We start from the raw sequence: 22,156 nt of genomic DNA on the forward strand, positions 1-22,156 counted from the left end.
TGGGGGGGGGGCAAGGAGATCAGAAGACGCTGCCCCAGAGAGAAAGCTCGGGATGCCAAGCTCCCCAAGCTGGCCAAGACTGGCGAGGTCAAGAGGCAGGTTGTTCTCCACCTGCCCGGCCCCCTCCCTGCCCGCTCTCAGAGACCCCCCGGGCTGGCCCTGCGGGGGTCGCTGTCCTGCTCGTACCGGTACTGGTATCCCTCCATCTGGTCCCGGCAGGCCTCTCGGAGGTTGTTCGGCCACCGCTTGATGCCCCGTCGGTTCAGGTAGAGCACCATCAGGAAGACCAGCCCGATCAGCGCCAGGACCAGGCCAAGACTGGCGAGGTCAAGAGGCAGGTTGTTCTCCACCTGCCCGGCCCCCTCCCTGCCCGCTCTCAGAGACCCCCCGGGCTGGCCCTGCGGGGGTCGCTGTCCTGCTCGTACCGGTACTGGTATCCCTCCATCTGGTCCCGGCAGGCCTCTCGGAGGTTGTTCAGCCACCGCTTGATGCCCCGTCGGTTCAGGTAGAGCACCATCAGGAAGACCAGCCCGATCAGCGCCAGGACCAGGCCCAGGAAGACGTAGGACACCGTCTCCAGCTCTTTCGGCTCGGCACCCTCGACGGGCTCCAGCAGCCCCCAGGCCACCCCTTCCTCCAGGCACTCGAGCTGGCGGGGCCGGAGGCGCAAAAGCAGCGCGTCCCGCAAGGCCGGCGGGCCGGCGCAGCGCAGCTCTCGCCGATCCGGCGCCCGCCAAGTGGCGTTGGCCAGCCAGAGCAGCAGCGGTCGCAGAGCGGGGCAGTCGCAAGTCAGAGGATTGCCCGCCAGCTGCAGGCGCAGCAGCGGGGCCGCCGACGCCAGCCCGTCGGGTCGCGGTGCCCGCAGCGAGTTGTTGCGCGCGTCCAGCTCTTGCAGGGAGGCTGGCAGCGTCCAGCCGGCCGGCAGCGCCCGCAGCCCGTTGCCGGCCACTTCCAGCCGGGCCAGGCTGAGGTTGCTCAGCGCCCAGCCCAGCAGCTCCTCCGCCGGACGGCCGGACGGCAGCGCCCCGTTCAGGCCGAGCCGCCGCAAGCGGGCGCAGAAGAGGAAGGCGCCGGGCGAGACGCGGCGCAGCGGGTTGTGGCTTAAATCCAAGGCGGCCAAGGACGGCAGCCCGGCGAAAGCCGCCTCCTCCAGCGCTTCGACGCGGCTCCGGAGCAACGCCAGCGACGTTAAGTGGAGCAACGGGCGCCGAGCCCAGCCGTCCGGCCCTGAGCCGCCCGCGAAAGCCGCCCGGCCCAGGACGGTCAGGTTGCCGCCGGCCACGCTCAGGTTGCGCACGGCGGACGGCAGCTCGGCCGGCGGCTCCTGCAGCTGCACGAAGCGGCACTGCACCGTGTCCGGCGTGGCGAACCAGAAGCAGGGCGAGCAGCCCCGGCCCTGCAGCGGTGGCGGCGGCAGGAGCAGGAGAAGAAGGAGCCGAAGGAGCGGAGGGGCCGGAGCGAGGCCGGCCGGGCGCCGGGTCATGCTAGCCCCGTGCCGGCATCCCCGCCAGCGCGGCCCGGGAGGGCTGCCGACAGGCTTGCAGCTGCTCCGCCGCCGGGTCGGGCGAGCGAGCGAGCGGTGGCGGCTTCGGCGGCAGCCGGAGGGAAGTGGCCCCGGCTCTGCGGTGAGGCTGCTCCGGACCGGGCTGGTGGGAGGCGGGGAGCGCGGAGGAGGCTGCCCCGGCTCGGCTCCGGAGGGGGGGTGGAGGGATGTGGGGGGGTCGCTTGGCTCTCTGCCGCCGGTTGCCGATGGGGACACCCTCCGGCTCTCTGCACGTTCTCAGAGGTGCTGTTTCTTGCCCGCTTTGGGGAGTGGGCAGAAGGGAGCCCCGGCTTGGGCGCCTGGCACCCTCCGGCTCTCTGCACGTTCTCAGAGGCGCTGTTTCTTGCCTGGCTCTTGTTTGGGGGCGTCGGACGGTGGATGGGCAGTAGAGAGCCCCGACTTTGGCGCCTGGAACCCTCCGGCGCTCTGCACGTTCTCAGAGGCGCTGTCTCTGTCCCTCTCGGGCACTCTGGCTCTTTGCACGTTCTCAGAGGCGCTCTCTCTCTTCCTGCCTTTCCTTTCGGGCCGTCTTACGACGGAGTGAGTAGAAGGGAGCCTCGACTTTGGCGCCCTGCTGATGGGGATACCCTCCGGCTCTCTGCACGTTCTCAGAGGTGCTGTCTCTGTGCCTGCCTCTTGTTTGGGAGACGTCGGGCGGTGGGTGGGCAGAAGAGAGCCCCGACTTTGGCGCCTGGCACCCTCCGGCGCTCTGCACGTTCTCAGAGGCGCTGTCTCTGTCCCTTTCGGGCACTCCGGCTCTCTGCACGTTCTCAGAGGCGCTGTCTCTTGCCTGGCTCTTGTTTGGGGGCGTCGGACGGTGGATGGGCAGTAGAGAGCCCCGACTTCGGCGCCTGGAACTCTCCAGCGCTCTGCACGTTCTCAGAGGCGCTGTCTCTGACCCTTTCGGGCACTCTGGCTCTTTGCACGTTCTCAGAGGCGCTGTCTCTGTGCCTGCCTCTTGTTTGGGAGACGTTGGACGATGGATGGGCAGAAGAGAGCCCCGACTTTGGCGCCTGGCACCCTCCGGCGCTCTGCACGTTCTCAGAGGCGCTGTCTCTGTCCCTCTCGGGCACTCTGGCTCTTTGCACGTTCTCCGAGGCGCTGTCTCTCTCTCTTCCTGCCTTTTCTTTCGGGACGTCTTACGACGGAGTGAGTAGAAGGGAGCCTCGACTTTGGCGCCCGGCACTCTTCGGCTCTTTTGCACGTTCTCAGAGGCGCTGTCTCTGTCTCTTTCGGGCACTCCGGCTCTTTGCACGTTCTCAGAGGCGCTGTCTCTGTGCCTGCCTCTTGTTTGGGAGACGTCGGGCGGTGGGTGGGCAGAAGGGAGCCCCGGGTTTTGGCGCCCCTGGCACCCTCGGGGCTCTCTGCACGTTCTCAGAGGGTTTCTCTGCCTGCCTCTCTTTTGGGGGTGTCGGACGGCGGGGCGGACGGAGCGGCTCTTCTCCCCACACTGTCGGAGCAGCGAGTCCGGGGGAATCTCGGCGGGGCTGGCTCGGTGGACGGGAGAGGCGAGGCAAGGCAGAAGCCGCCTGGCTGCGCCCGGAGCGGTGCGGCGGTGCGTGTGTGTGTGTGTGTGTGTGTGTGTGTGTCGGAGGCTGATGTTGGAAGGAGACCTGTGAAGGACGCAGGAAGACGGTGCCCGGGACGTCTCGACGTTTTTCTCTGGAGATGCGGCTGGTAAGGACAGAACCTGCAAGGTCTCTTCCGATTCCGTTATCATGCTAAACTTTGCTCCGCCTACCTCGCAGGGTTGTTGCTGCGCAATTTAAAGGAAGGGGGATTTGCACACAAGCCAGCTTGGTCCCTGAAGCACTTATGACCATTATGGCACCCCTCTCATGTAATCACAATTCAGATGCTTGGCAATAGAATAGAATAGAATAGAATAGAATAGAATAGAATAGAATAGAATAGAATAGAATAGAATAGAATAGAATAGAATAGAATAGAATAGAATAGAATAGAATAGAATAGAATTAGGAATGAATAGAATAGAATAGAATAGAATAGAATAGAATAGAATAGAATAGAATAGAATAGAATAGAACAGAACAGAATAGAATTAATAGAATAGAATAGAATAGAATAGAATAGAATAGAAACAGAGAATAGGATAGGGTAGAATAGAATAGAATAGAACATAACAGAATGGAATAGAATATAGAATGTCATGAGAATAGAAAAGAATAGAATAGAAATACAGAATAGAATAGAAATACAGAATAGAGTAGAACAGAATAGAACAGAACAGAACAGAATAGAATAAAAGGACTTGGAAGGGACCTTGGAGGTCTTCTAGTCCAACCCCCTGCTCAGGCAAGAGACCCTGTACTATTTCAGACAAATATATTTATATTTATTAAATGGTTGTCCAAGTGTTTCGTATTGATGACTCTTGCAGTGTCCCGGGGTCATGTGATCCCCTTTTTTGAACTCCTGACAGCCAATCACAATGGGGACACCAGACTTGCTGAACAACTATTGTTTTGTTACCTTTCTCGCCACAGTTGTTAAACGAATCACTGCAGCTGTTCAATTAGCAACACGGTCGTTAAGTGAATCTGGCTTCCCCGTTGGCTGCTTGTCGGAAAGTGATCGCACGGCCCCTGGGACGTGGCGACCGTCATAAGTATGGGACAGTTGCCAAGCGTCTGAATTTTGACCAGGTGGACCGTGGGAAGGCTGCAAAGGTCGTGATTGTGAAAACCGGTCAGGTCACATTTTTCAAACGGTCAATAAATGAACAGTTGCAAGTTGAGGCCTCCCTGCATTTTGTCGAATGTTTATAGCGAAAAAAAGCTCCAAAGAGAGAGTCTGTTAGTGAATCACGCAAAGACAATTCTTGTTTTTTTGGCCATTGCCCGGTATTATTGTCTCTTTTGCCATCCGAGAGCCCCTTTGGAATGGAGACGTTCTCTTTTCAGCTCCGCTTCGATTCCATTTCTCTACATCTCATTGTGGGCTTAAAAATGATTTGAAAAAAAGACTTTAAAAAAAATTAAATTGCTGCCTTTTGGACTTCAGTTGAAATAGAAACGGATGAAACCAGAGGAGAGGAGAAATTGGACGGAAGGCCATTAAATGGGCTTAGGGCCCTCCTGGAAAAGAGTCTCTTGTGGATCTTCTGGGGGCAGCTTGGTTTAAAAAGGGAAAAAGAAAAAAAATTATCTCACCGGATCTGCCTGGTATTGTTTCAAACACCTGCTTTTTCCAAAGAAAGTATCTACCTTCTTTTGCTCCAACGCTGGAGGTTTTTAAGAAGAGACTGGACAGCCATTGGCCTGAAATGGTATAGGGTTTCCTGCCTGAGCAGGGGGTTGGACTAGATGACCTCCAAGGTCCCTTCCAATTTCTTCTTCTTCTTCTTCTTCTTCTTCTTCTTCTTCTTCTTCTTCTTCTTCTTCTTCTTCTTCTTCTTCTTCTTCTTCTTCTTCTTCTTCTTCTTATTATTATTATTATTATTATTATTATTATTATTATTATTATTATTATTATTATAAAGCGATTTTTATATTTTTTTTTACAAAGAATATAAGAAGCAACCCAAACTAGGATGGATGGATGGGTAGAGGGAGGGAGGGAGGGAGGGAGGAAAAAAGAGGAAGAGGAAGGGAAGGAGAAGGAAGGAAGGAAGGAAAGAGAAAGTGACAAAGAAAGAGAGAGAGAGAAGGAAGAAAGGAATGAAAAAGAGGGAGAGGAAGGAAAGAAGGAAGGAAGGAAAGAAGGAAAGAAAGAAAAAGGAGAGAGAGGAAGAAAGGAAGAAGGAAAGAATGGAAGAGAGGGAAAGAAAGAAAGAAGGAAAGAGGAAGGAGAGAGAGACAAGAAAGGAAGGGTGGGAGGGAGGGAGGAAGGAAGGAAAGAAAAAAAGAGGAAGAGGAAGGGAAGGAGAAGGAAGGGAGGGAGGAAAGAAAAGAGGGAGAGGAAGGAAAGAATGAAAGGAAGGAAGGAAGGAAGGAAGGAAGGAAGGAAGGAAGGAAAACGATGGAAGGAGAAAATAATAGGAGAGAGAAAAAAAACCTCACTTTTGAATTAATTGCATTTTGACCTGCCCTTAATTGCATTTGAATTGTGTTGTATTCTTTCAGACTTTGGCAACCCTTTTGCCAGTTGGGGAGGTGTTTTAATTTTGCATTTTAAGTGACATTGCAAGAACCACCAACAGTCAAAGAAGGGAACAAACCTGGTGATTTTTCCCCCTATTACTCAGTTTTTCCCCACCCTCCCAATCCTCAAAAACCACAAATCCTAAGTACATTTTTTCCTCCATTTGATGCAAAAAAAAAAGATCTACAGTTGGTTGGTTTTTTCCCCCTTCTGGTCCTCATTTCCCCCTTTTTGCAGTTTGCAAACTCAGCCGGGGAAGACTGCAAAACGCTGGGCCGTCTCTAATTTTTGAATCGCTTTGGGGTGTCCTTCTCTGGCAGATCCCAGCCTCCAGACGCCGCAGAGACTGCAGATGAAGCAGTTTCCAAAATATCTCCTGGACTTTACGTGGCTTCTGAATAGCTTGGCCTCACCTTTTTAGCTTATGTAATAAATAATAATAATAATAATAATAATAATAATAATAATAATAATAATAATAAATAAAGTTGGAAGGGACCTTGGAGGTCATCTAGTCCAACCCCCTGCTCAGGCAGGAAACCCTATACCATTTCAGACAAGTGGCTGTCCGATCCTTGCTGCTACGATATAAAAAAAGGATGTTGGGAAGAGGGCAGAGAAGAGCAACAAAGATGATCAGGGGACTGGAGGTTAAACCATATAAAGAACAGTTGCTGGAATTGGGTCTGTCCAGTTTAATGAAGAGAAGGACTAGGAGTGACAGGATAGCAGCCTTCCAGTATCTCAGGGGCTGCCCCAAAGAAGAGGCAGTCAAGCTATTCTCCAAAGCACCTGAAGGCAGGACGAGAAGCAACGGATGGAAACTCATCAAGGAGAGAAGCAACCTGGAACTAAGGAGAAATTTCCTGACAGTTAGAACAATTAACCAGCGGAACCACCTGCCTCCAGAAGTTGTGAGTGCTCCAACACTGGAAGTTTTTAAGAAGAGACTGGAGAGCCATTTGTCTGAAATGGTACAGGGTTTCCTGCCTGACCAGGGCTTTGGCTGTCCAGTCTCTTCTTAAAACCCTCCAATGATGGAGCACCCACAACTTCTGGAGGCAGGTAGTTCCACTGATTAATTGTTCCAACTGTCAGGAAGTTTCTCCTTAGTTCCAGGTTGCTTCTCTCCTTAATCAGTTTCCATCCATTGCTTCTTGTCCTGCTTTCAGGTGCTTTGAAGACTAGCTTGACTGCCTCTTCTTTGGGGCAGCCCCTGAGATGCTGGATGGCTGCTATCATGTCCCCCCTCGTCCTTCTCTTCATTAAACTACACATACCCAATTCCAGCAGCTGTTCCCTATATGTTTCAGCCTCCAGTCCCCTGATCTTCTTCGTTGCTCTTCTCTGCACTCTTTCCAGAGTCCCAACATCTTTTTTTTTTTTTACATCGTGGTGGCCAAAACTGGATGCCGTATTCCAAGTGTGGCCTTACAATTCTCACAACGGAGTTTCTGCGGGGCTGGAAAAGGCAATACAAGCCAGTTTGGAAACTGAACTTTTTGTTTAATTAAACCCGTCTCCCAGCTGTGTGGCCCTTTGCTGTCCCTATGAGGCATTCATTGTATCTTCTAGCATGTTGAGATGACTGAGGCTGGCTGGGGATGAAAGGGATTGTAGTCCAAAGGGGACCGGCGTGACATCTTGGCAAGGAAAGAGAAGAAAAGAAAGAGGAGAGGTGAGATACGAAACGCGCATCGTTCGGGCCGTGATTTCCCCTAAGTGCTGCGCCAGTAAAGGAGAGGATGCAGATGGCAATCGATCCAACCCTCAGAAGGGTTTGTGGGCAAATGCAGAACGACAACTTAACCTTAAAAAAAAAAGTACAGTAATGGGATTTTTCTGGCTGGGAAACTCTTCTTGAAAGGACATTGTCACGGAGTGAGGTTTTAATAGCCAGAATAACAGAATAACAAGAGTTGGAAGGGACCTTGGAGGTCATCTAGTCTAACCCCCTGCTCAAGCAGGAGAACCTATACCATCTCAGACAGGCAATTGTCCAGTCTCTTCTTAAAAACCTCCAGTGTTGGAGCCTTCACCACTTCTGGAGGCAGGTTGTTCCCCTGGTTAATTGTTCTCACTGTCAGGAAGTTTCTCCTTAGTTCCAGGTTGCTCCTCTCCTTGAATACTTTCCATCCGTTGCTTCTTGTCCTGCCTTCAGGGGCTCTGGAGGATAGCTTGACTCCCTCTTTTTTGGGGCAGCCCCTGAGATACTGGAAGGCTGCTATCATGTCACCCCCGCCTCCATTACTTCTATTCATGAAACTACACTTACCCAATTCCAGCAACCGTTCCCTATATGTTTTAGCCTCCAGTCCCCCGATCATCTTTGTTGCTCTTCTCTGCACTCTTTCCAGAGTCTCAACATCTTTTTTTACATCGTGGTGACCAAAACTGGATGCCGCATTCCAAGTATGGCCTTACCAAGGCCTTGTAAAGTGGTATTAACCCTTCACGTGTAAGCTGCCCTGAGTCTTCGGAGAACGGCGGGATATAAATGGGATTAAAATAAATAAATAAATAAATAATAAATCTTGATTCTGTCCTTCTGTTAATGCAATTTAGGATTGTGTTGGCTTTTTTGGCATCAGAGTGCGCTGGCATCAGCCTAAGCCTCGGAAACCAAGGGGCTGAGTAGCAGAATAACTGGACTTTACGTGGCTTCTGAATAGCTTGGCCTCACCTTTTTAGCTTATGTAATAATAATAATAATAATAATAATAATAATAATAATAATAATAATAATAATAATAATAATAATAATAATAATAATAATATAAAGTTGGAAGGGACCTTGGAGGTCATCTAGTCCATCCCCCTGCTCAAGCAGGACACCCTGTACCATTCCAGACAAGTGGCTGTCCAGTGATGGAGAAGGAAGGAAGGAAGGAAGGCAGAATAACAGAATAACTGAGTTGGAAGGGACCTCGGAGGTCATCTAGTCCAACCCCCTGCTCAGGCAGGAGACCCTGTACCAGGGGTATTCAATCTTGGAACTTCTAAATCTCATATTCCGGAAGAGGTAATTTGCCGGCTGTTCTTCTGAGCCGTGCTGCCAATTTCGCCCTTTCTTTTGTGATTCCTCTGAAATCTGCAGGGCTTCGCACTCCCCTCCTCACAACGCCGGGCGCTCCCCTTCCCCTGATGTCTCTTTATGACAACCATCATCACCGCAAGGAGAGAGGAAGGAGCTCACGAGCCAGCATAATCTCTTTCGGTTCCCCACTCAACTTCGAGTGGGCTGATAATGGAAGCCCGATCAATGTTCTATTTTTACTTCGTACAGAGCAATCTTTTTTCCCCCAACCTTGGCAGTTTTAAGATGAGTGGACTTCGACTCCCAGAATTCCCCCGGGCAGCGTGGATCGACTTTCAAGTCTCGAAATTCCCCAAGGTGGCACGAATGGACGGCTATTCCCAGAATTCCCCAGCCAGCCTGCTTTAAAGATGAGTGGATTTCACCTCCCAGAATTCCCCAGCCAGGATGCTTTAAGATGGAGGGGGGAATTCAGCAGAGAAGTCTAAATTGACTGTTTTGATAAAAAGAAAAGAATATAAGTACTTTTGTTTCTACTGGACTTTGTGCCTCAGGTGGAAAAAAAACAACGATGCTATGATTTTGGATTTTACTCCCAGAATTCCTCAGCCAACATGGGGGAACTATGGCCCCTTCATGACTTGTGGACTTCAACTCCCAGAATTCTTCAGCCAACATGGGGGAACTATGGCCCCTTCATGACTCGTGGACTTCAACTCCCAGAATTCCTCAGCCAGCATGGGGGAACTATGGCCCCTTCATGACTTGTGGACTTCAACTCCCAGAATTCCTCAGCCAACATGGGGGAACTATGGCCCCTTCATGACTCGTGGACTTCAACTCCCAGAATTCCTGAGCCATCATGGGGGAACTATGGCCCCTTCATAACTTGTGGACTTCAACTCCCAGAATTCCTGAGCCAGCATAGTAAACGGAAGAGGATAAAAGGTGTCCAATCTTGAGAGTTTTAAACCTCGTGGACTGTCAGAATTCTGGGAGTTGAGGGCCACCAGTCTTAGAAGTTCACAGGCTGGATACCCCTGGTCTGGGGTCTCCTGCCTGAGCAGGGGTGGTGGTGGTGGACTAGATGTCCTCTGAGGTTCCCTTCCAACTCTCTTCTTCTGGTTGCCAAGAGAGATGAAGAGAAGAGAGAAGTGTAAAAAGTCAACCCGTTTCCGTGAGCCGAGGGGAGATAATGCCCTAAGTAAGCAACTTTTCCTTTCAGCCTTGGTTTGGAGTGTGTGTGTGTTGTGTGTGTGTGTGTGTGTGTGTGTGTGATTTTGTGAACGTTGTGCATCGCAGATTTACGAGCGGGTTTACTGTTCCTGTAAATGAAAAGCAGGCAACTGCTGAAGCAAGATCAACCCCTGGCCATAAAATCTAGCAAAAGCAATTTGATTCCGAAATAGGCCTGGCCTTGGAAGGCTGAGCTGCTTCGGATTTGCATTTCGGCATTTCTGGAAGTGTGGAGGTGACTCTGTTGGCCTGGCGGTGATTGGAATTAACAGCTGCTCCAGGAGGTTCTACTCTCTTTCTTTCTTTCTTTCTTTCTTTCTTTCTTTCTTTCTTTCTTTCTTTCTTTCTTTCTTTCTTTCTTTCTTCCTTCCTTCCTTCCTTCCTTCCTTCCTTCCTTCCTTCCTTCCTTCCTTCCTTCCTTCCTTCCCCACATATTTTAGGGGTTGTCCGGTTTTGTATTATTATGTCAACTCAGGGGTTCAAATCTGTAACTCACCTATTTAAATTCATAGGGGCTTATTTAATAAGTGGTTTATTTCATAATGAGAGCCATTTTGCCCTAGCGGTTAAGGCATCAGGCTAGAAAGTAGGAGACGGTGAGTTCTAGTCCCGCCTTAGGTGCGAAACCCAGTTGGGTGACTTTGGGCCAATCACCAGGAGACGGAGAGTTCTAGTCCTGCCTTAGGCATGAAAGCCGGCTGGGTGTCTTTGGGCCAATCACCAGGCGACGGTGAGTTCTAGTCCCGCCTTAGGCATGAAAGCTGGCTGGGTGACTTTGGGCCAATCACCAGGAGATGGAGAGTTCTAGTCCTGCCTTAGGCATGAAAGCCGGCTGGGTGTCTTTGGGCCAATCACCAGGCGACGGTGAGTTCTAGTCCCGCCTTAGGCATGAAAGCTGGCTGGGTGACTTTGGGCCAATCACCAGGCGACAGTGAGTTCTAGTCCCGCCTTAGGTATGAAAGCCGGCTGGGTGTCTTTGGGCCAATCACCAGGCGACGGTGAGTTCTAGTCCTGCCTTAGGCATGAAAGCTGGCTGGGTGACTTTGGGCCAATCACCAGGAGACGGTGAGTTCTAGTCCTGCCTCAGGCACGAAGCTGATTGGATAACTTTGGGCCAATTAACAGGAGATGGTGAGTTCTAGTCCCGCCTCAGGCATGAAAGCCGGTTGGGGGACTTTGGGCCAATCACCAGGAGACGGTGAGTTCTAGTCCTGCCTTAGGCATGGAAGCGGATGGGGGACTTTGGGTCAATCACCAGGAGACGGTGAGTTCTAGTCCCGCCTCAGGCATGAAAGCCGGTTGGGGGACTTTGGGCCAATCACCAGGAGACGGTGAGTTCTAGTCCCACCCCTAAGCACGAAAGCCGGCTGGGGGACTTTGGGCCAATCACCAGGAGACGGTGAGTTCTAGTCCTGCCCGAGTCAAACTTGAGCTGGTCAGGATCGAACTGCTGGCAGTGGGCAAAGTCAGCCTGCAAAACTGCATTCTAACCAGTAAGGCTGGCTGGGGAATTCTGGGAGTTGAAGTCCACCCCTCTTCAAGTGGTCAAGGTCGAGAAACATGGCTCTTGAGCAGGGGTCTTCCAACTGGGCCCTTATATGACTTGTGGACTTCAAGTCCCAGAATTCCTCAGCCAGGCACGTGTGCCTGGCTGAGGAATTCTGGGACTTGAAGTCCACAAGTCATCAAAGGGCCCAGTTGGAAGACCTCTGCTCTTGAATGAGAGAAGCCTAGAATTGGGGCCGGAGGTGCTTGGAAGGGGCCGGAGATGCCCCAGCTGGGACCCCACAACCCATCCCCACATTTTCCAGGGCATCTCCAGCTTCATCGCTTCCGAAGTGCCGCCCAATCTGTGCCAGCCTTTCCCTGCTGCCAACGCTTCATCTGCTCTGCTCTGCAAATTCTTTTCTTTGAGCCTTGTTATAACAACCGCGGGTCTTTGCAAGACTGCCGTGGTCTTTCCCGCGGGAATTATTTCGAGAGGGACTTTCTTCTGGGATTTCCCCCCCCCCCACTGCACGGGTAGTGATGGGAGCACCCCGATACTCCCATATTACACCCCTCCTGCGTGAGCTGCATTGACTACCGGTTGCCCTCCGGGTGAGATTTAAGGTGCTGGTACTTACCTTTAAAGCCCTACATGGCTTAGGCCCGGGATACTTGCAGGACCATCTGCTGCCGGGAACAAATTCCCATCGCCCGGTGTGCTCACACAGAGAAGGCCTCCTCAGGGTACCGTCGGCCAGACAATGTCGACTGGCGACCCCCAGGGGGAGGGCCTTCTCTGTGGGAGCGCCAGCCCTATGGAACCAGCTCCCCCCTGAGCTTCGGATGGCCCCGGATCTCCGGTCCTTTCGCCGCGGCCTCAAAACACTCCTTTTCCACCAGGCTGACCTGGACTGACAGGCATTTTAATTATGTTTACAATTTTTAATTTATTTTTAATTTCTAATTTTAATTTATTGCACAGATGATTTTAATTTTATTTTTTATCTTAATTTCTGTACTTATTATATGTTATTGTTGTTAGCCGCCCTGAGTCCTTCGGGAGATAGGGCGGGATATAAATCCCATTAATAAATAAATAAATAAATAAATTTATCTATTGTTTTTAGCCCTCGGATTGACTCAGGCCCTCATTAATTGCTGCTAAGGCCAGCTGGCGAGATTTGGTTATTCCTTGGATCTTTTTGTTTCGTTGGATCCACTGGGTATCTATCAATCAATCGATCAATCAATCAGAATGGAGCTGGAAGGGACCTTGGAGGTCATCTAGTCCAACCCCCTGCTCTGGCAGGAAACCCTATACCATTTCAGACAAATGGCTGGCCAGTCTCTTCTTAGAAACCTCCAGTGTTGGAGCATTCACAACTTCTGGAGGCCGGTTGTTCCACTGGTTAATTGTTCTCACTGTCAGGAAGTTTCTCCTTAGTTCCAGGTTGCTTCTCTCCTTGGTGAGTTTCTATCCGTTGCTTCTTGTCCTTCCTTCGGGGGCTTTGGAGAAGAGCTTGACTGACTCTTCTTTGGGGCAGCCCTTCAAATATTGAATAGAATAGAGCATTACAGAACAGAGCAGAACAAGAAGAAAGAAAGAAAGAAAGAAAGAAAGAAAGAAAGAAAGAAAGAAAGAAAGGAAGGAAGGAAGGAAGGAAGGAAGGAAGGAAGGAAGGAAGGAAGGAAGAAAGAATGAAAGAAGAAAGAAAGAAAGAAAGAAAGAAAGAAAGAGAAAGAAAGAAAGAAAGAAAGAAAGAAAAAGAAAGAAAGAAAGAAAGAAAAAGGAAGAAAGGAAGAAAGAAAAAGGAAGAAAGGAAGAAAGAAAGAAAGAAAGAAAGAAAGAAAGAAAGAAAGAAAGAAAGAAAGAAAAATGAAAGGAAGGAAGGAAGGAAGGAAGGAAGGAAGGAAGAAAGAAAGAAAGAAAGAAAAAGAAAGAAAGAAAGAAAGAAAAAGAAAGAAAGAAAGAAAGAAAGAAAGAAAGAAAGAAAGAAAGAAAGAAAGAAAGAAAGAAAAGAAAGAAAGAAAGGAAGGAAGGAAGGAAGGAAGGAAGGAAGAAAGAAAGACAGAAAGAATGAAAGAAGAAAGAAAGAAAGAAAGAAAGAAAGAAAGAGAAAGAAAGAAAGAAAGAAAGAAAGAAAGAAAAAGAAAGAAAGAAAGAAAGAAAAAGAAAGAAAGAAAGGAAGGAAGAAAGAAAGAAAGAAAGAGAGAAAGAAAGAAAGAAAGAAAGAAAAATGAAAGGAAGGAAGGAAGGAAGGAAGGAAGGAAGGAAGGAAGGAAGGAAGGAAGAAAGAAAGAAAGAAAGAAAGAAAGAAAGAAAGAAAGAAAGAAAGAGAAAGAAAGAATGAAAAAGAAAGAAAGAAAGAAAGAAAGAAAGAGAGAAAGAAAGAAAGAAAGAAAGAAAGAAAAAGAAAGAAAGAAAGAAAGAAAAATGAAGAAAGGAAGGAAGGAAGGAAGGAAGGAAGAAAGAAAGAAAGAAAGAAAGAAAGAAAGAAAGAAAGAAAGAAAGAGAAAGAAAGAAAGAAAGAAAGAAAGAAAGAAAGAAAAAGAAAGAAAGAAAGAAAGAAAGAAAGAAAGAAAGAAAAAGAAAGAAAGAAAGAAAAAGGAAGGAAGGAAGGAAGGAAGGAAGGAAAAGAAAAAGGAAGGAAGGGAGGGAGGGAGGGAGAAAGGAAAGGGGATAAAGGAAGAAAAAGAGGAAAGAAAGGAAAGGAAAGAAGGAAGGAAAAAGAAAGGAAAGAAAAAAGCAAAGAGGAAGGGAGGGATGGAAGAGGAAGGAAGGAAAGAGAAGGAAGAGAAGGAGGAAGGAAAAAAATGAAAAATAAAGGGAAATAGAAAGAGAAGGATGGAAGAAAAAGGAAGAAAAAGAAGGAAAGGAGAGGAGACAGGAGAAAAGAGAGGGAAGGAAGGAAAAGAAAGAAAGAAAATGGAAAAATGGAAAGAGGGAGCGAGGTATGAGGGAATAGAAAGGAAAGAAGGATGGAAGGAAGGAAGGAAGGGAAAGAAAGAGCGAATGGATAGAAAGAGGGAAGGAGAGCAGAGAAAGAGTTGTAGCGAAAGGTTTAAGAGAAAGAAAAAAGAAGGAAATATTTTCTCATTCATTTATGGAATAAGTACATAAAGGAATAAGTCCTTGACTTACAACCGTTCATTTAGCAACGGTTCACAGTTACAAAAAAAGTGACTTATAACCAGTCCTCACACTTACAACCGTCGCAGCATGCCGTCAGCTTCTGACAAGCGAAGTCAAGGGCGGGAGGGGGGGGTGTAAGGCAGTTTTCGCTTAACGACTGTGGCCGAAGCGGTCATAAAACGGGTCAACGCCCGCTTTAACGACTGTCTCGCTTAGCGACAGAAATTTGGGGGCTAATCGTGGTCGTAAATTGAGGACTGGCAGTTTTAACAGAGGAGAAGGAGGGATGTTCGCGGAGAGGCCGCGGATCTCCCCTTCTTCCCCCCCCCGCCTCCATATTTTTATTTTATTCAGACGATTAAAACACAAAATTCAAAAGAAAAAAATAATAATTAACAGAGGTCAAACAAAACCCGTCAGGGGCATTTAAATAAATCAATACATCAATCAATATAAATAAAAAAGCGAATTAAAAAAAAACAATGGAGGCCTTGGAGCATCCCGTTTGTTGTTCTCAACGTTTTCCCTGGAGCCTTTCGGAGTCTGGCAGATTGCAAGAAAGGGTGTGTGTGTGTGCGGGGGGGGGGGGCTGATTCAGCATAAAAGCCTTATTTAATATTTAATCTGCTCTCCTGATGACCCGTTTCACCAAGAAAGGCTTTCTGGAGAATCCAGCATTGCACCTCTTCTTGAAAAATAAAATAAATAAAATAATAAAATAAAAACAAATAAAATTTAAAAAAGTAAAAATAAAATAATAACCTAAAATAATAACCTAAAATAAAATAACCTACCGTATTTTCCGGCGTATAAGACGACTTTTTAACCCATGAAAATCATCTCAAAAGTTGGGGGGGGGGGTTGTCTTATACGCCCAGTCGTCTTATACGCCGGAAAATACGGTAAAATAAATAATAAAATAATAACCTAAAATAAAATAACCTAAAATAAAATAAAAATAAAAATAAAATAAAATATGGTATTTTTTAATGCTATTTCCAGACTCGATATTCGATGGAATTTCGGATCAGGTCAGAGGTTACCGGACCACCCATCCACCCCCTTTAGGGAATGTCTGCGGGGGATTTAAACATGAACTCCAGATGGCACGTAAAGACTTTTTTTTTTTAAAAAAAAAATCCTTATCCGGGAGGCACCGGGAGAGGACAGCCGCTGAGGACAATTGTCGGGAAAAGGGAGAGTGGACACTCTGGAAGCGAGTGATGGGGTCTGCAGAGGGTGGGGTGACGTGCAGTGTGCTGAGTCTGCGAGGTGGGGGTAAGTGTGAAGGAAACCCAACTCCCTTGTGGCCCTGATGGCTGTTCTGAACCAGCCCTCTTCTGGCCTTGTAGTAAGGCAAACCCCTATTCAGAAAGAAGAGACTGGAGAGCGTCCAAGGCTAAAAGGCATCCGCCAAGATTTATTACTCAATTAACAAAAACACTAGAGCTTGACTCCTCAAGCGGAAGAGTTGCTTTCAGCAACCAGCCCCTCCCCAAACACTCCTTTTATTGAGAGCTCAGGGCGTGGTCTCCCTGTGCCTCCTCCCGAGGAGTCCCACAGCCTTTCTTTGTTTGTTCCTGCTCGACTGCCTCCTGCGTCGGGCGTCCTTGAACAGGGCCAGCTGTGGGTCATCATCCTCCGCACTCTCGGGCTCACGCAGCTGAGAAGAGGTCCCCGGCTGAGGGCTCTGCAAAGCCTCCAAACCATCATCAGCCGGTTCGTCTCCCTCCTCCCCCTCATCTGAGTCATCCGATACATCGGAGCCGGCTGTCGGACCCACAGGCTGGCCCTGAGTCACAACACTATCCCGCACCGCAGGGCCCTTCCCCCGGGTCTGCCGATCCGGATGCGGTTGGGATGGGAACTGTTCGTGAAAAGCAGTCACCAACGCAGGGGCATGAACGGCGGTCGCGTCTTCCCATGTGAAGTCCTCCGGCCCGTACCCTTTCCACTCGATCAGGTACTGGAAGCGACCTTTCAGCCAGCGGGAATCCCTGATGCTGGCGACCTCGTACTCGGGGGTGCTGTCGCCATCACGAGGTCCTGATGGGGGAGGTTCCGCTTGGCGAAGTGGACAAGCCGGTTGTTCGGGGACCAACAAGGACCGATGGAAGACGGGGTGCACGCGCAGGGAACGTGGCAGAGTTAAACAATAGGCGACCGGGTTGATGACGGCCTCGACTGGGAACGGTCCAAGGTAACGGTGGTCCAGCTTCCTCGCCGGCCGAGTGGATGGTAGGTTCCTGGTGGACAGCCAGACCCGATCCCCCACCGATAATGGAGGCGTATCCCTTCTCGACCGATCGGCGAACCTCTTGTAGTCGGCCTTGGCCTTCTCCAGCTGCCGTCGCACCAACCGATGGATCGCCTGTAACTCCACCATGAATTCGTTCGCTGCCGGCTCCGGTGAGTCCACGGGAGAAAGGGGGAAAAACCGGGGGTGATAACCCACGTTGGCCAAGAACGGTGTCATCTGCGTGGAGGTGTGCTGCGAGTTGTTAAAGGCAAACTCGGCTATGGCCAAATAGTCCACCCAATTGTCCTGCTGCAGGTTAATGTAGCAGCGCAGATACTGCTCTAAGATGCCGATGACCTTCTCGGTACCCCCGTCGGTCTGAGGATGATGCGCGGACGAGAGGCAAACCTTAATGTCCAACGCCCGCATCAACTCCTGCCAGAAGCGGGCTGTAAACTGGGCCCCCCTATCGGAGACGACTCTATCGGGAAGGCCGTGCAGCCGGAACACCTGTTGGATGAACATGCGACTAGTGGCGCGAGCTGACGGTAAGCCGCGACAGGGGATGAAGTGCGCCATCTTGGTCAACATGTCCACCACCACAAACACTGTCATGAAGCCGGAGGATGGGGGTAGATCCGTCAGAAAGTCCATGGACACAGCCCCCCAGGGTCTCTTGGGCGTTGGCAAAGGCTGCAGTAAACCAGGCGGGGCCCCTGTCGCTGACTTGGCCTGCCTGCATGGGATGCAGGAGGTGACATAAGACTGGACATCGTGTCGGACTCGGGGCCACCAGAAGGTACGGGAGACCAGGTTCAGAGTCTTGAACAGGCCAAAATGCCCCGCAGCCGGGTTATCATGACACTGGCTGAGGACGAGTCCCCTGAGTGGCCCTCCTGGAACATAGAGCCGGTCACGATAATACAGGAGTCCATCCGTGACCGACCAAGGCGAATCTGGCCCCACCTCTTCCTTCCGCTGAGCCACCCACGCCTCCTGCTGCTGCGCCTCCCGGATCCGAGCCCGTATATCCACCGGCTCCCGCACCGCAGCAAAAGACTCGACGGGGATCACTGTCCTGGGCGGAAGCTTGTCTTCCACTCGGGTGTACTCGGGCTTCCTGGACAGAGCATCCGCTCTCTGGTTGTGCCCGCTTGGTATGTACCGCACCCGGAAGTCAAACCTCGCAAAGAAGAGGGACCACCGGATCTGGCGTTGGTTCAAATTCCGAGCGGTCTGCAGGCTTTCCAGATTCTTGTGGTCCGTCCGGACCTCGATTTGATGCCGCGCCCCCTCCAGATGATGCCTCCAAGCCTTGAACGCCGCCTTGATGGCCAGCAGCTCCTTCTCCCAGATGGTATAGTTGCGCTCCGAGGGGTTCAATTTCCGAGAGTGATACGTGCAAGGGAAAAGGGTACCGTTGGGCGTCGCTGCCTGGAGTAACACGGCCCCAATGGCAATGTCGGAGGCGTCCGCCTCCACGACAAACGGCCGTTGCGGGTCAGGATGCTTCAAGATGGGCTCCTTCATGAAGGCGTCCTTCAAAGCTTGGAACGCCTGTTGTTCGGGGGCGTTCCACTGGAACCGAGTCTTCTTCTGCAGGAGCCGGGTAAGGGGGGCTGTCAAGGCAGCAAAGCCAGGGATGAATGTTCGATAGTAGTTGGCAAATCCAAGAAGTTGCTGAACATCCTTCATGCGACGCGGGGGTTGCCAACTCTGCAACGACTCAACTTTACTCGGTTCCATGGCGATGCCTTCAGGAGAAATGCGGTGACCCAAGAAATCGATGGTCACCTGGTAGAACTGGCACTTCTCCAACTTGGCAAACAGCCGATGTTTCCGGAGGCGCTGCAGGACCTGACGGAGATGCTGATGATGCGCTTCACGCGACGGGGAGTAAATCAGGATGTCGTCCAGGTAAATCACGACAAACTGGTCCAACAGATCTCGAAAGATGTCGTTCATAAAATGCTGAGACACAGCGGGGGCGTTGGTCAGGCCAAACGGCATCACCGTGTACTCGAAATGTCCATAGCGAGTACCAAACGCCGTCTTCCACTCATCACCCGGCCGAACCCTGACGAGGTTGTAAGCTCCACGCAGGTCCAGTTTCGTGAAGATCTTAGCCTCCCGGAGTCGGTCCAAGAGCTCGGGGATGAGGGGCAACGGGTAGCGGTTATGCACCGTGATGGCGTTGAGTTTCCGGTAGTCACAGCAAAGCCGTAACTCGCCCGACTTCTTTTTGACGAAGAGCACGGGCACAGACACTGGCGAGGACGAGGGCCAGATGAAACCACGAGCCAAATTCTTGGTCAGGAAGTCCCGCAATGCAGCCAACTCGGGCTCCGACATGGAGTACAAACGCCCCACTGGGAGAGGCGCATCAGGGACTAGATCAATGGAACAGTCATAGGGCCTGTGCGGGGGTAATTGGTCCGCCTCTGACTCGCTGAACACATCAGCAAAGTCGGACAGTTCGGGAGGCAAGGAAACCCCTGGGGAACCCTCCACCTGGCCGGCACAGATATGGCGGGTGTGATCCACGCACTGCAAACTTGGGAAGGTGACCAAGTTCTGAGACCAATAGATCTGTGGATCATGCGCCCGGAGCCACGCCAATCCCAAGACCACGGGGAAGTGCAGTTCCGAAGTGATGTAGAACTGGATGGCCTCCACATGAGAACTGATGGCCATACACACGGGTTGCATGGCGGCCGTAATAGGCCCGGACAGGAGCACTCGACCATCGATGGTCTCCACAAGCATGGGCGGATCCACCGGACACTGGGGAACAGCCCATTTGGCCACGAAGGCCGAGTCCATAAAGTTAGTGGTAGCCCCAGAGTCAATTAAGGGATGGACCGGAATCCCCTCTGGCTTGCCAGGAAGGATCAGACGTGCCTCCAAAATCAAATGCCGTGGAGGTTCACAGGCACCGTCAGAACGGCGTCGCTCGGCGTGGTCGTTGTGGGTCGCCCGATCTATCACACCGTCTAGATCGGGCTCGGGCCGTTTCCCGACAGCAAAGTAGAAGACTTTCTCGGGGCAGGCTTGGTCACTGATGCCCGCTGACGCTTCCTCGGGCAAGAAGCAGCCAAATGTCCAGGGTCCCCACAGTAAAAACACAACCCCCCCGATCGTCGTCTGTCCATTTCCGTCACCGAGAGACGGGACCTGGCGGCACCCAGCTCCATTGGCTCCTCCCTCTGGACTGGGGGCTCACGCACAACAGGAGCGGCAGGGGTCTGTGGGGTGGCACAGCGACTCTTTCGCTGCTGCAGCCGGGCATCGATCCGCAGACAAAGATGGATCAGCCCATTCAGGTCTGAGGGAATGTCCACGCGGGCCAGCTCATCCAACACCTCCTCCGACAAGCCATCCTGGAAGGCATCCACGAGCGCAGCCTCATTCCAGGCGGAATCCTGGCTAAGCAGCCGGAAATCACTGATATAGGCCTGTAGGGGGCGCTGACCCTGCCTTAAAGCTTTCAGGCGTCGGGTGGCGGTCTGCGCCTTAATTGGGTCCTCGTACATGAGGCGCATATGGTCACAAAACCCCCCAAAGTTATCCAACAAAGGGCTAGGCTGTGCCAGCAAAGGCGTGCCCCAACGAGCTGCATCCCCCGACAGAAGACTCAACACGAACCCCACCTTATCCCGGTCAGTGGGGAAATCAGCTGCTCTCACGCTGATAAAAAGCTGGCATTGTCCCAGGAAGGCAGGAAACAGTTCTGGATTACCAGCAAATTTATCCGGCATAGCTATCTGACATTTCCTCCTGGGTGGGGGTGCAGCATGTACCTGAGCTTGCAGTTGAGCCACCTGAGCTGCCAACAAAGTGAGTTGCTGGGTGAGCTGGGCATTCTCGGCAAGAAGCTGCTCCATCGTAGTAGTAAGGGGTGGGAGGCTGAAAGCAAACTGTTCTGAACCAGCCCTCTTCTGGCCTTGTAGTAAGGCAAACCCCTATTCAGAAAGAAGAGACTGGAGAGCGTCCAAGGCTAAAAGGCATCCGCCAAGATTTATTACTCAATTAACAAAAACACTAGAGCTTGACTCCTCAAGCGGAAGAGTTGCTTTCAGCAACCAGCCCCTCCCCAAACACTCCTTTTATTGAGAGCTCAGGGCGTGGTCTCCCTGTGCCTCCTCCCGAGGAGTCCCACAGCCTTTCTTTGTTTGTTCCTGCTCGACTGCCTCCTGCGTCGGGCGTCCTTGAACAGGGCCAGCTGTGGGTCATCATCCTCCGCACTATCGGGCTCATGCAGCTGAGAAGAGGTCCCCGGCTGAGGGCTCTGCAAAGCCTCCAAACCATCATCAGCCGGTTCGTCTCCCTCCTCCCCCTCATCTGAGTCATCCGATACATCGGAGCCGGCTGTCGGACCCACAGGCTGGCCCTGAGTCACAACAATGGCGTTCCCTACTTGGGTCACGAAACGTCTGCAAGAAAACAATGAAGCTCAGAGGGCACCCAGGACCCCACAAACCTCCTCCTCCTCCTCCTCCTCCTCCTCTCCTCCTCCTCCTCGTCCTCGTCCTCCTCCTCCCCCCCTCTCTTTTAGCACTGATGATGTTCCCTAGTTGGGCAATGAAACATATGCAGGAAAACCACCCAGCTCAGAGAGTATCTATGCATGTATCCATCCATGTATCCATCCATCCACCTGTCTGTCCGTCCATCCATTTATCCATCCGCCTGTCCATCCATCCATCCATCCATCCATCCATCCATCCATCCATCCACCTGTCTGTACATCCATGCATCCATGCATCCATCCATCCACCTGTCCATCCATGCATCCATCCATGTATCCATCCATCCATCCATCTATCCATCTGCCTGTCCATCCATCCATCCATCCATCCATCCATCCATCCATCCATCCATCCATCCGTCCGTCCATCCATGCATCCATGCATCCACCTGTCCATCCATCCATGCATTCATCCATGCATCCATCCACCTGTCCATCCATGCATCCATCCATGCATCCATGCATCCATGCATCCATCCACCTGTCCATCCACCTGTCCATCCATGCATCCATGCATCCATCCATCCATCCATCCATCCACCTGTCCATCCACCTGTCCATCCATGCATCCATGCATCCATCCACCTGTCCATCCACCTGTCCATCCATGCATCCATGCATCCATCAATGCATCCATCCATCCATCCATCCATCCACCTGTCCATCCATGCATCCATGCATCCATGCATCCATGCATCCATCCATCAACCCACCCACCCACCCACCCACCTGATTCAATAGCTCTCCTGACACTTCTGGCTTTAATTAAAGCGTGTTTGTCTTCATTAAGAAGCAGGGAAGCATTTAAATCCTTTCGCTCACTAATATATTTATTTAGAGATGGATTC

At 51.1% G+C, this 22,156-nt stretch overlaps 1 protein-coding gene across 1 annotated transcript; it reads right to left on the bottom strand.

The window, feature by feature from the left end:
* Positions 1 to 376: 376 nt before the first annotated feature.
* On the bottom strand, positions 377 to 1,560 carry TPBGL (trophoblast glycoprotein like; the record flags this gene model as incomplete). The annotated part of the gene is made up of 1 exon (XM_083361748.1): positions 377 to 1,560. The coding sequence occupies exon 1, from the start codon at positions 1,481 to 1,483 to the stop codon at positions 377 to 379; it is 1,107 nt and encodes a 368-aa protein (XP_083217874.1). The 5' UTR covers positions 1,484 to 1,560.
* Positions 1,561 to 22,156: the final 20,596 nt, after the last annotated feature.

This window comes from Vipera ursinii, assembly GCF_947247035.1.
Source record: "Vipera ursinii genome assembly, chromosome: 4".
In the NCBI taxonomy this organism is placed as follows: domain Eukaryota; kingdom Metazoa; phylum Chordata; class Lepidosauria; order Squamata; family Viperidae; genus Vipera; species Vipera ursinii.